The sequence below is a fragment of the Squalius cephalus genome, assembly GCF_949319135.1.
Source record: "Squalius cephalus genome assembly, chromosome: 23".
Lineage (NCBI taxonomy): Eukaryota > Metazoa > Chordata > Actinopteri > Cypriniformes > Leuciscidae > Squalius > Squalius cephalus.
In genome coordinates this window covers 26,261,871-26,275,501 of record NC_137144.1, presented here as the reverse complement: position 1 = coordinate 26,275,501, position 13,631 = coordinate 26,261,871, and the positions used below count along the sequence as shown (strand labels likewise).

Here is a 13,631-nt window from a genome sequence, read left to right as displayed (position 1 = left end):
ACACACGACACAGCCGACACAGGGAAACACACACGACACAGCCGACACAGGGAAACACACGACACAGCTGACACAGGCAAACTCACAACACAGCCGACACAGGTAAACACACAACACAGCTGACACAGGGAAACACACGACACAGCTGACACAGGTAAACACAACACAGCTGACACAGGTAAACACACAACACAGCTGACACAGGTAACACACGACACAGCTGACACAGGTAAACACACCACAAAGCTGACACAGGTAAACACACCACACAGCTGACACAGGTAAACACACGACACAGCTGACACAGGTAAACACACGACACAGCTGACACAGGTAAACACACCACAAAGCTGACACAGGTAAACACACGACACAGCTGACACAGGTAAACACACGACACAGCCGACACAGGGAAACACACGACACAGCCGACACAGGTAAACACACAACACAGCCGACACAGGTAAACACACGACACAGCTGACACAGGTAAGCACACAACACAGCTGACACAGGCAAACTCACAACACAGCCGACACAGGTAAACACACAACACAGCTGACACAGGTAAACACAACACAGCTGACACAGGTAAACACACAACACAGCTGACACAGGTAAACACACAACACAGCCGACACAGGTAAACACACGACACAGCTGACACAGGGAAACACACGACACAGCTGACACAGGTAAGCACACAACACAGCTGACACAGGTAAGCACACAACACAGCTGACACAGGTAAACACACGACACAGCTGACACAGGTAAACACACGACACAGCCGACACAGGTAAACACACGACAACACACGACACAGGGAAACACACAACACAGCTGACACAGGGAAACACACGACACAGCTGACACAGGTAAACACACGACACAGCTGACAGGTAAACACACAACACAGCTGACACAGGGAAACACACAACACAGCTGACACAGGCAAACACACAACACAGCTGACACAGGGAAACACACGACACAGCTGACACAGGTAAGCACACAACACAGCTGACACAGGGAAACACACGACACAGCTGACACAGGGAAACACACAACACAGCTGACACAGGCAAACACACAACACAGCTGACACAGGGAAACACACGACACAGCTGACACAGGTAAACACACGACACAGCTGACACAGGCAAACACAGCACAGCTGACACAGGGAAACACACGACACAGCTGACACAGGTAAACACACGACACAGCTGACACAGGTAAACACACAACACAGCTGACACAGGCAAACACACAACACAGCTGACACAGGTAAACACACAACACAGCTGACACAGGCAAACACACAACACAGCTGACACAGGTAAGCACACAACACAGCTGACACAGGCAAACACACAACACAGCTGACACAGGCAAACACACGACACAGCTGACACAGGTAAACACACCACAAAGCTGACACAGGTAAACACACGACACAGCTGACACAGGTAAACACACGACACAGCTGACACAGGTAAACACACGACACAGCCGACACAGGGAAACACACGACACAGCCGACACAGGTAAACACACAACACAGCTGACACGGGTAAACACACGACACAGCTGACACAGGTAAGCACACAACACAGCTGACACAGGCAAACTCACAACACAGCCGACACAGGTAAACACACAACACAGCTGACACAGGTAAACACAACACAGCTGACACAGGTAAACACACAACACAGCTGACACAGGTAAACACACAACACAGCCGACACAGGTAAACACACGACACAGCTGACACAGGGAAACACACGACACAGCTGACACAGGTAAGCACACAACACAGCTGACACAGGTAAGCACACAACACAGCTGACACAGGTAAACACACGACACAGCTGACACAGGTAAACACACGACACAGCCGACACAGGTAAACACACGACAACACACGACACAGGGAAACACACAACACAGCTGACACAGGGAAACACACGACACAGCTGACACAGGTAAACACACAACACAGCTGACACAGGTAAACACACAACACAGCTGACACAGGCAAACACACAACACAGCTGACACAGGGAAACACACGACACAGCTGACACAGGTAAGCACACAACACAGCTGACACAGGTAAACACACGACACAGCTGACACAGGTAAACACACAACACAGCTGACACAGGGAAACACACAACACAGCTGACACAGGCAAACACACAACACAGCTGACACAGGGAAACACACGACACAGCTGACACAGGTAAGCACACAACACAGCTGACACAGGTAAACACACGACACAGCTGACACAGGTAAACACACCACAAAGCTGACACAGGTAAACACACGACACAGCTGACACAGGTAAACACACGACACAGCTGACACAGGTAAACACACGACACAGCCGACACAGGGAAACACACGACACAGCCGACACAGGTAAACACACAACACAGCTGACACAGGTAAACACACGACACAGCTGACACAGGTAAGCACACAACACAGCTGACACAGGCAAACTCACAACACAGCTGACACAGGGAAACACACGACACAGCCGACACAGGTAAACACACAACACAGCTGACACAGGTAAACACAACACAGCTGACACAGGTAAACACACAACACAGCTGACACAGGTAAACACACAACACAGCTGACACAGGTAAACACACAACACAGCTGACACAGGTAAACACACAACACAGCTGACACAGGGAAACACACAACACAGCCGACACAGGGAAACACACAACACAGCTGACACAGGGAAACACACAACACAGCTGACACAGGCAAACACACACGTGCTAGAAGAGTTTTTGTTTTGTTTGTTTCTGGTCCCGCTTCGGATGCCACGATGCCATCAAGCGTATCTCTGGTCGTAATTAGTCCTTCACTGACCAATCAGTGTTCATTAGCAGAATGCTAGAGTGTTATGGGCAACAACAACTCAACCTGTGAGAAATCGAAAGGACATAAGTACTCGTTCATTCAACTTTCGACCTATAACCCATGTTGAACTTGCAAAACCTACAATCAAATCTGAGATTTCTCAACGGCAATCGGGTGAAAGAGACAAATTTAGCCGTCTAGCTCCATAGACTCCCATTCATTCTGCACTCATGGGCGATCGCCCCCAGTGGAGCTCTGGTGGAACTACAACCAACATTCGGTACAATAGGACTGAATAGGGAGTGGCCAGGCTCTCCGTAGACGGGCTCTGAATATCTACTGTAAATGCAGGTACACTCGCTTACTCGATTTCTAACAATACTCTACCCTATAAGCTTCAATGAACAATATCAATGAGATCAAACATGTGTTTACGTTGCTAAGAGTGGTTGCTAGGGGTGTTGTGTAGTGATACATAGAACCGTTGGGTGAAGCGGTCGTGAATACATTTATCGTGAATAAAACACAGCTATTGACCAATCAGAATCAAGAACTAACCGTTTTATAAAGTTTATTAGGAGAGAAATGATCACTGAACGTGTTGTGAGCGTTGAATGAGAAGCGGTTCATCACCTGTATGAGAGAGGCTGCGGCGGGAATCTGCCGGTTAAAATGCTTCTGTCTCTGTTTCTGCTGGACTTTAAGAGCAAAGCCCGATCCCAGAATGCCCTGCACACAGAGGAAAATAAGTTAATATAATTGGCTATTACAAAAGAAATTAAATAAATGGAAAAACTTGCCATAAAAGTTAAAAAATTAAACATTACCATAGTACGGTTACAAAATAAAAGCACAATTATATGTGATATTCATGAATGATGTTGTGAATGATGTTGATAGAGTTTGATACCAATTAGAATTTATAAAAATTGTATATAGTTTTACATATTTTTATATTAATATATTGTATATATTGTATATTGTATAAATATTAGGGCTGTGAAAAGATGAATCGCGATTAATCGCATCCAAAATAAAAGTTTGTGTTTACATAATAAATGTGTGTGTACTGTGTATCATTATTTTGTATATATATATATATATACACACACATGCATGTATTTATTTAAGAAATATTTGCATGTATATACTGTATATATTTAAATATAATTTATATTATATATATATTATATATTATTATATTTGTATATATAAATAACACATTTTTCTTAAATATATACATGCAAGTGTGTGTATTTATATATACAAAATAATGATACACAGTACACACACATATATTATGTAAACACAAACTTTTATTTTGGATGCGATTAATCTTTTCACAGCCCTAATAAATATATTATTTATATTTTTATGAATTTATTATAGAAGTAATACATAATTTATTTTATTATTTATTGATAATATATTAATGTAAAATTATATATATATATATATATATATATATATATATATATATATATATATATATATATATATATATATATATATATATACACATACATACATACATACATACATACACAATTTATATTTTTATGAATTTATTATAGAATTTATTATAGAAGCAGTATTATAGAATTACTATAGAATTTATTTTATTATTAATTGATTGATTATATATTAATTTAAAATTATATATAATTTATACTTTATTATAACTACGGAATTTTATATTAATTTATTTTACATTGATGTATATATATATAATTATATTTGTATTACTTTATTATTGAATTATTATACAATTTATTATTATATATTAATTTAAAATTATATAATTTATATTTACATAATGTTGTATTTATTTATTATATATATAAAAAATAAATTTTAATGCCATAGTTGTGTTCGATTCTAATGTTGCAGATGCATGTTATATAATGTGTAACATGAGGACCGCGGGCCCCTGAGGCCCCTGGAGGCCCTATCACTCTTAAATGGACCACATTAACCCCAGACCCCATTACTGGAGGGCCTCCATAGGAAAACACTGCCCCGGGGCACCAGACAAGCTCGGAGAATGTGTGTGTGTGTGTGTAAAAAAGAGAAAGAGAGCAGTCAGTGTGTTTACCGCAGGCAGAGCAAAGAAGGAGATCGCAAACACGCTAAAGCAGGAGGCGATGGCCTTCCCAATCCACGTCTGAGGGACTTTGTCTCCGTAGCCTATCGTAGTCACCGTAACCTAAGAGAAAAACAGTTTGGGATTCACAGTCATCAGCTTTAATGACGTTTGCTAAGATGAACTAAAATGGACAAAAGAACAAAGACGAGACGGTAGGAAAACACCCCAGCAACTATAGCATACTATACAACCACATTCAGAACAACTTGAAATTCACTAAAAATTCACTTTGAATGCTTCTGCAACTGCATAGAAATGCCCTGTTAAACCCTAGCTCCTATAATACTATAGCAACTCATTAAAAAACTTAGCAAACATAAAGAAATGGGCTAAAAAAAACACACACAGAACATCCTGGCAACCAAATTACAATATTCTGGCAACCTACAAACCCCTGCTGGCTAGTTTAGCATGGGCAAAAATCATTCGTTTTCTACCTAAAATTAAAAATTCTAGTATCTTGACCAGACATTATGTCTACACAATATGGTTTATTTACATTTCGGAAACACCAAATACACATCACATAAAAAAAAGGGTCAGTGGAAACGTCAGACGTGACACATTTAAGAATATCTGAGTATTTTCTAAGGCGTCTGCTGAAGTTCACGCTCGGTTCGTTTTTCCCTAATCCTGCACAAAACGTCGGGTTTCAGCCGACGCAGGAAAACAAACACGCCTGTAGCAGCGCGTGAAAGCGTAGTCCGTTCAAGAGGGCTTTCTGGTGACGAGGTGTGTTTGCAGTCTTTCCATTCAAGACGGACAAAAAGAGCTAAAGTAGGACGAGGCGTCATACAAGTGCTCTGGGTGGCGAGAGAGTTTAATCCCACCACTGAACATCCAAAAGACCACAAAGGCCACGGCTAGAGGGAGTCCACAGTCACCGGGATTCAAGTGTGTGTTTGTGCGAGACTTCGGGACCCCTAATATTCTCCAACCAACCAATTCACGCCGAGTTATTGAGTCACAGAGTTCAGTCGATGTTCAACGTGTGTGGCAAAACCAAAGCTAACATCTCAGTGTGTGTGTGTGTGTGTGTGGGCTGCGATTACAGCTCTAGTTTTTTCCCCCGTCTTGTCTTTAATCTTGCTAAATTTATCTGCACACTGCTCTTCTTCTTTTTCAAATCAAGATATATGGTTTCTTAAGAGCAACTTTAGAAATATAGCTACTAGCATATTGTGTATATTTCAGAGTGAGTGGAATGCTTACCATCTAGAACCAAATATATCCGTTTTATAGTTGTAAATACGCAAGAAGTTTGGACACATTTAATCTATTTACAATTTATATTCATATACAAAACTAATCTCATGCATTAAAGAAGATGGTAATACTTTAACACAAGGTCCCATTAGTCAACATTAGTCAATGCAATTATAAATACTGCAACAAATGCTCATTGTTAATCAATATTAGTTGATATTAGTTGTTAGTTCATGTCAGCTCAGGTTCATTAACTAATAACAGATACAACATTTGATTTGAATAAAGTATTAGTAAATGTTGAAATTAACATTATCTAAGATTAATAAATGGCTCGTGGTTTTCCAAAGTTACAAGTCACTCAGCATTTTCACTGGCCACAATTTTTACATCAATACCATGAGGAGAAACTGCCATATAGATATTTTTTAATATTATCTCATAATTTGGCAGCAGGTTTATTAGGTCACTGTCACTTTAAGAGCTGATGCACTGATCCATTATACTATTACACATGCGTTTTCTTTCTCAACTGTTTCCGTTCACTTAAAACTCGCCAAGACCGCCATTTTGACATTATTTTGTGTGTATTTGAATGTTTAAGCGCAATATACAGCGAGAAGAACTCAATTTAGTCCTGAGAGGTGGCTTTATGTGCGCGCACTTGCAATGTGAGCACAAAATCTGCGGGAATGGGTAAAATTATGCACAATATGTGCAATCCCATGGTGAAATGTAAGCCATGTAACTGCAACAATATTGATCCGGAGCAAATGAAACTCGCTGTCGGAGAGAGAGAAAGAGCTGCTGGTATCGTGTATCTATTCTGCGGGATATGAGTATTGGAAGCGTTTCAGATTTTTCAGTATCGATATGCATTTAAAAAAAATTTTTTTATATTTTTGACAACACTAAATTGCACTTAGTTTATTATTTCAGATGTGTTTTTAAGGGCCTGTTTACACCTGGTCACTTCATGCGTTTTTACTGATCGGATCTTCTATCTTATTTATCAAAACGATTTCATTTACGATTCCTGGTCACATAAATGTGTTTTCGCGAAATCGATATAAATCCGATCTTCAATTCCCGCGCTATATGCCGATTTAACGGAGTTCACGTCACCGAAATCAACAGATATGAGCTGCATTTTATTGATCAAGATCATTTCAAAATCAAAGACCGCAATAAGAGAGAGCGCCATAAATAAGAGATTGTTTTAATGAAGATGAGTGCGTGATGTGAGTGCGATTGTTGACTGATGATTGTTTTAATGAAGTTTTAATGAATTTTAAGTTTTCTCAACTTTTTTGTTTTACAGTGTATAACATGACATATAGCATATAACACACTCACACACGTTTATTTTTTAGCATTGTTGGGAGGAGTAAAATGTACATATGTGGTTTCAACAACCAGATGCATTTACACTTGTGCAGTTTCGTCTGGAAAGCGTCTCAGACCTCCTCCTGAAGTGGTTTGAGCGATCGGGTTTAAATCCGTCTCGAATGCGTTTCGGAGGGCATTTACACCTGGGCTTTTCACGATCGGATAGCTATCAGAAAACACATGAAGTGGCCAGGTGTAAACAGCCCCTATAAGACTACAATTGAAAAATGTATATACAGTATTACATATAAAATTAATCCACCAAAGTTGCTAGTAGGAGTGACTGCGTTAAACACCACTGCAGAAATACACACACACTTGCCGGGTGTAAATGTCAAGTCCTGATGTTAACCTTATTGTAAAGTGTTAGACTTTAGATACTTAGTATAGTAAAGTATGTCTGCTAATCTAAAGTTGTTAAACTACATCTTTTAGGCTTCTCCAAACTTTTTCGTAAAAAAACAAACAAAAAAAAAACATTTGAATACTTTCATTATGCATCATCTCCTTTCTTAAAAGAACCGAGGGGCCAGGGGAAACAGCAGCAGCTTTGTTAAGTTAGCGAGGAGCGGTTATGATTCATGTGGCTTCATCATACGGCTCTGGATGTGTCGCGCCAGCTGTGGTCTGCACCTGCAACTCCAGAAAACAAAAACACAGACGAGGAACCAAACGGCTCCCCTTCTGTCCCGTAAAAAAAATAAAAGCGGTTTCACTTTAACACATTCTGTTGACTAGAAGTAACATTGCACCTACATGTCAACTAACTCTCATTAGAGTATTAGTAGAGTATAAGTAGAGTACTAGTAGATTACTAGTAGAGTACTGGTAGAGTATTAGTAGAGTATTAGTAGAGTAATAGTAGAGTACTAGTAGAGTACTAGTAGAGTACTAGTAGAGTAATAGTAGAGTATTAGTAGAGTAATAGTAGAGTAATAGTAGAGTATTAGTAGAGTATTAGTAGAGTAATAGTAGAGTATTAGTAGAGTAATAGTAGAGTATTAGTAGAGTATTGGTAGAGTAATAGTAGAGTATTGGCAGAGTATTAGTAGAGTATTAGTAGAGTGTTGGTAGAGTATTGGTAGAGTAATAGTAGAGTATTAGTAGAGTATTAGTAGAGTACTAGTAGAGTACTAGTAGAGTATTAGTAGAGTAATAGTAGAGTAATAGTAGAGTATTAGTAGAGTAATAGTAGAGTATTAGTAGAGTAATAGTAGAGTATTAGTTGAGTATTGGTAGAGTAATAGTAGAGTATTAGTAGAGTATTGGTAGAGTAATAGTAGAGTATTGGCAGAGTATTAGTAGAGTATTAGTAGAGTGTTGGTAGAGTATTAGTAGAGTATTAGTAGAGTATTGGTAGAGTATTAGTAGAGTATTAGTAGAGTATTAGTAGAGTAATAGTAGAGTAATAGTAGAGTATTAGTAGAGTATTAGTAGACTGGTAGGGTTAGGGTTAGAATAAGTTCACATGTAAAGTTACTTATACACTGAAAAAAATGATTTGTTGAATTTAATCAATTTTTTTATCATAAGTGGTTGCACACAATTGATTTTAGCTACATTTAAACAAATGCATTAAGTTGAACTTAATAAATTTTAGTTCAACTTAATGCATTTGTTTAAATGTAGCTAAAATCAATTGTGTGCAACCACTTACGATAATTTTTTTTTATTAAATTCAACGAACGTTCAAAAGGGACCATCAATATGCAGTGTTACCAAACACACACACACACACACACACACACACACACACACACACACACACACACACACACACACACACACACACACACAATAAGATCTCTTTAATGTCTCGATTGTTTCTCTTGTACAATAAGATGGAGTAAGAGAAACGCTTGCTTTTCTCCTGATGAAAAGTTCACATAATCTCCTCTAGAGTTTCAGAAGAGATCTCAAACACTGCTCAAATTTGTTCTCAACAATGCACATTCATTTTACAACACTATACTCTTACTGTATGGTAATTAATTATTAACTCAGTGTATGTTGTTTTTTCTTTAAGGAGAAACACCTGAGACAAAAGTTAATATGCAAATAAAGCACATGTTTTTTATATAAATCGAAAAGTCTTAAATTATTGCATAATACTCTCATGTTTAATGGTGTGTGTTTTTCTTCTAGTGATAAAGTATGTTTACGAGCTATTTAATTTACGACAGAAAAATTAATTCAAACTAAATGAATTAATTAAAACTAAATCCATAAAATGATTGGAACTGTACATGAAGAGCCTGACGGAACCCTTTAAGGTTCCATATAGAACCTTTTCTTTATAAGAGTGTGATATAACACTTTTCTTTTCCAAGTTCAAGTCGACACCATCCGTAATTCCTCCCTTCAATCTAAAGTTTCGTAGACAAAAGCGAGACGACCCCCATCGAGGGTTTCTCAATGCCTCCTCCTCCATACAAACAACCGCTTTTGTCCACGACTCGAGGGCCAACGGGTGGCCATACACTTTCTGACCCTCTTCACGGAGAGGTACAGCCTCTGCAATTAAAGCTTTAATTAACGGATCCGACACTTTACGGCGCAGGAGAAAGCTCTTTGAGCGAGAGGTGAAAGGTACATTGGCCCGAGCTTTTGTAGCTCTCAGATTCCCCGTACAGGCGTACGATTGGTTTCTCATTACGGTTCACACTAAATTCAGCTTTTTAATTAACTGCACTGGAAACTTCATCCAGGAGCGAGTCCAACGGCCTTTCGAGTGGGTTGATTTGGAGCTGGATGTTTTATGACCCTCTTTTCTTGTGTGGTTTGCAATGTGACACAACAAAGAAAAATCACAGGCATTTTAGAGCCTCAAGTTTCTGTTGTGGGTATAAACATTCTCACCATCCCAAAGCAAGACCCAGAAACTCAAAATATAAGCTATTGGAGACATTACTGTTCATCTAACATTGACATATTACACCCATAACCAATCCAAACTGAGGCTCAAAACCTAGGGAACTCCCTAAATAGGCAGAATTTTAAAGTACACACCTGATATGAATCCAACAGGCAGAATAATTACGCTTTATAAGAATCTAAGGCATTAAAGTGGGTTTTCGCATTGCTATAGTTTAGAAGAACCATTTTTTCCTTAGTGTAAGATCATTTGAATGATCTAAAGAACATTTTTCCACTATAAAATAACCTTTTGAGGAATGGAAAGCCATCAATGCCAATAAAGAACCTTAATTTTAAACCTCTTTTGCTGCTCACGTGACGGACAAAAATGACAGATTTCAATTAAATGATTGTACTAGGCTATATTTTATGTTTTTTATTTAATATTTTGTATTTTTAGGGGATTTTATGGTACTAAATTATATTTATGCAATAGTTATAATCCATTCATTCACTTTTTGAGCATGGACCTGAACATTTTCAACTTAAACTGTCTTGAATGCTTTGGAGCACAGACTTGGCAGATTATTGCTGAAGTGAAAAAGGTTTAAAAAAGCTAACTTGGAAAAAGTTATACAGTTTTACATTTGTTGTTATGAAAAATGCACAATATGAAATATATATTTTTCAAAAACACGTTTCACTCCAAAACTGTGAGAAATTCAAGCCATACATCTAAACAAGCTGTGTTCTAAATTTGAGGTTGATATCTCAAAAAATGTAGCCTGGGAAAACTCAGACAAACTTCCGGCAAATTTAGATTTGCTCTGCAAGTAGTCTGGCAAAGAGCCCATTCAAGCCCATTTCTAATCCGTCCAAATCAAGGCACCAGTCAGAAACGTTGAGGCGGGCTTTACACAATGACGATCGCTCTGATTGGTTTTAGGTCTATCCAGTTGCGCCCAGAGGCATTTGAGCGACGTCCGTTGGTGAAGCGCACCAACTTTTAAATGCATTATTATATTCAAATTGCAAACACATGAGGACAGTCTCCATGAAAGACCCACTGGCAGATGAACGTGCTACTACATGTCTCTCCGAAACGGTAGGAAATTAAATTAGATTTAATAGAGGATTTTAACTGTGACGAGATGATTGACAGGGCAGTTTACGTGACAGGATGCACGCGACAGATCCGTCCGATAAAGATGACGAAGTAGTATGTCCCAAAGCTTGCCTACTTTTTTGCTACACATTCAAAAGTAAATACCTTTTCTTCACAAAAAGAGTACATACTTTTATGGCGTAGTGTAACTTAGGCGTAACATATGGCTTTACACGATGATGATCGCTCTGATTGGTTTTAGGTCTATCCAATTGCGCCCAGAGGCATTTGAGTGACATCCGTTGGTGACGCCCCTTTGGAAATGAGTTATTAATGAAGCTTTGCCAGACCATAACTCAGTTACTACTGAGAATAGTCTGGTTTTAACCAGGCTACAAAAAATGAGCTTTCAGTCAGATTGTGTTTGGGCGCAGTACCAAACGCCTCCACTAGATGAAATTCGCTTCCCATTCATTTCCAATGCACTAATTTTTGACCATGAACAATACAAGTGTGACTATATTTTTTCAAGAACGTTTAACCTTTTCCAATCATGTCCATGATTTTTGTGTGTGTGTGTGTGTGTGTTCACACAGCAAGTGCCAAAACCTTAACTAAGTTTCATACCATTCCAATGAAGTAAAAAAAATCTTTTAGAAAAACAAAACACCAAAGGGTTAAGAGTGTGTGTCATGAATCATGAAAGATGGTGGAGAAAGCGGGAAAATGTAATACAAATATTTGAGATACATTCAACCTTGAAAAGAGATGTTATCTACTAGGATCTTCCTAAAGCGCTTCTGTTCTACAGACAAGGAACTTCATGATGAAATTAACTGCAGATTAGACAGATAATGCCAGATCTCCAGAGGGCAAAACGGTTTCTAGATTTTAATAAAACCACAAATTACTCAAATGATTCATGGAAGACAACTACAATGATTGATGTTATGGTCTTGTATCATGTGCCGACCAACTAGCTTGACAAACAAGGCTTTCTTAGAATTGAAAATAGTCTAACCTGTGGTCGGTTGCATAAACTGCTCAGACTAGTTTTACAAGTTAGACATCTAATTTTGTTCTTCAAAGGCATTTACATAAAAAGGTAGATTGGTCTCATTTAAATCTGAAAAGTAAGACTCTTATCCCTTGGTTAACCGCTGCTTCACTATCACAGTACGGATGCATCGTTGAAGAAATCAACTAGCGAGTCACGAACCATATTGTCGCAAATTGGTCGTTCAACCACGTTGGTTAATGATGTCATGCATGTGCTGGAGTAATAACTACTTTTAATGAATCTGTTGAGACTGAATTAATGCTAGATGTTTCGCTATAAATTACGGACAAGGCTTTTTTTCTCAGTTATTTTGCTTTATTTCCAGATTCAATCATAGGCTCGTTCTTACACTAGAGCTCGTTCACACATGTGCACTCTTCAAAAACTATGCTCTTGACAGACTAAAAGATGTAAATGTTATTTGTATGTATCCTAAATAAAAGATATAGATTGCACTGAATGTCAGTTTGCTTATTTTGCCCAAGATCAGGATTTATTGAGTCCACATGTCATGCAAACGAGAAACTGCTTCTAACCACAGCTTGAGAGCCGTCCTTCCAGACACACAACTCTGCGATGCTGTTTGCGAATGTTCGTTGGAACGATGGTTTCGGGAAACACTGACTCATTGAACCGCTGATAATAATGACGGAACTTGCAACCATAGTTGTCTAACAATGCTTTCGGGAAACACACCCCTGACTAGCTCTTAAGACACAATATGACTGTGTTTATGCAACTGGCCCTGGTCTTATCTCCGCTTGTCAACTCCTGTAACTCCACTCTCTGATGAAGAAGAATGAACTCACCACGCCCCACCACAGAGCATCAGCGTAGCTGGAGAAATCCGTCTTCCCTTCCTCGTCTACCGCGTCCTTCTCCGCCAGATACACAAAATATGAGGAGAAGATCAGACCCAGGAACCCGATGTACAGCGTGGTGATCAGCTCCTGAACCGGGGCGAAGAGACATAA

The 13,631-nt window shown here is 38.9% G+C and overlaps 2 protein-coding genes across 3 annotated transcripts in view; one reads left to right on the top strand and one right to left on the bottom strand.

Moving 5' to 3' along the window:
* avpr1aa (arginine vasopressin receptor 1Aa) overlaps nucleotides 1-11,992 on the top strand; it is a 675,329-nt gene extending 663,337 nt beyond the window's left edge. Inside the window, exon 3 of the transcript XR_013819824.1 lies at nucleotides 11,802-11,992. The gene's annotated coding sequence lies outside the window, so the exon portion shown is untranslated. The remainder of the gene's footprint in view (nucleotides 1-11,801) is intronic.
* kcnq1.2 (potassium voltage-gated channel, KQT-like subfamily, member 1.2) overlaps nucleotides 1-13,631 on the bottom strand; it is a 157,701-nt gene that overhangs the window by 116,496 nt on the left and 27,574 nt on the right. For both annotated transcript variants that reach the window (XM_079858946.1, XM_079858945.1), the window contains exons 7-9: nucleotides 13,467-13,607; nucleotides 4,991-5,101; nucleotides 3,529-3,624 (exon numbers count right to left, since the gene is read on the bottom strand). In XM_079858946.1, coding sequence (XP_079715072.1) covers nucleotides 3,529-3,624; nucleotides 4,991-5,101; nucleotides 13,467-13,607 — 348 coding nt within the window. The remainder of the gene's footprint in view (nucleotides 1-3,528; nucleotides 3,625-4,990; nucleotides 5,102-13,466; nucleotides 13,608-13,631) is intronic.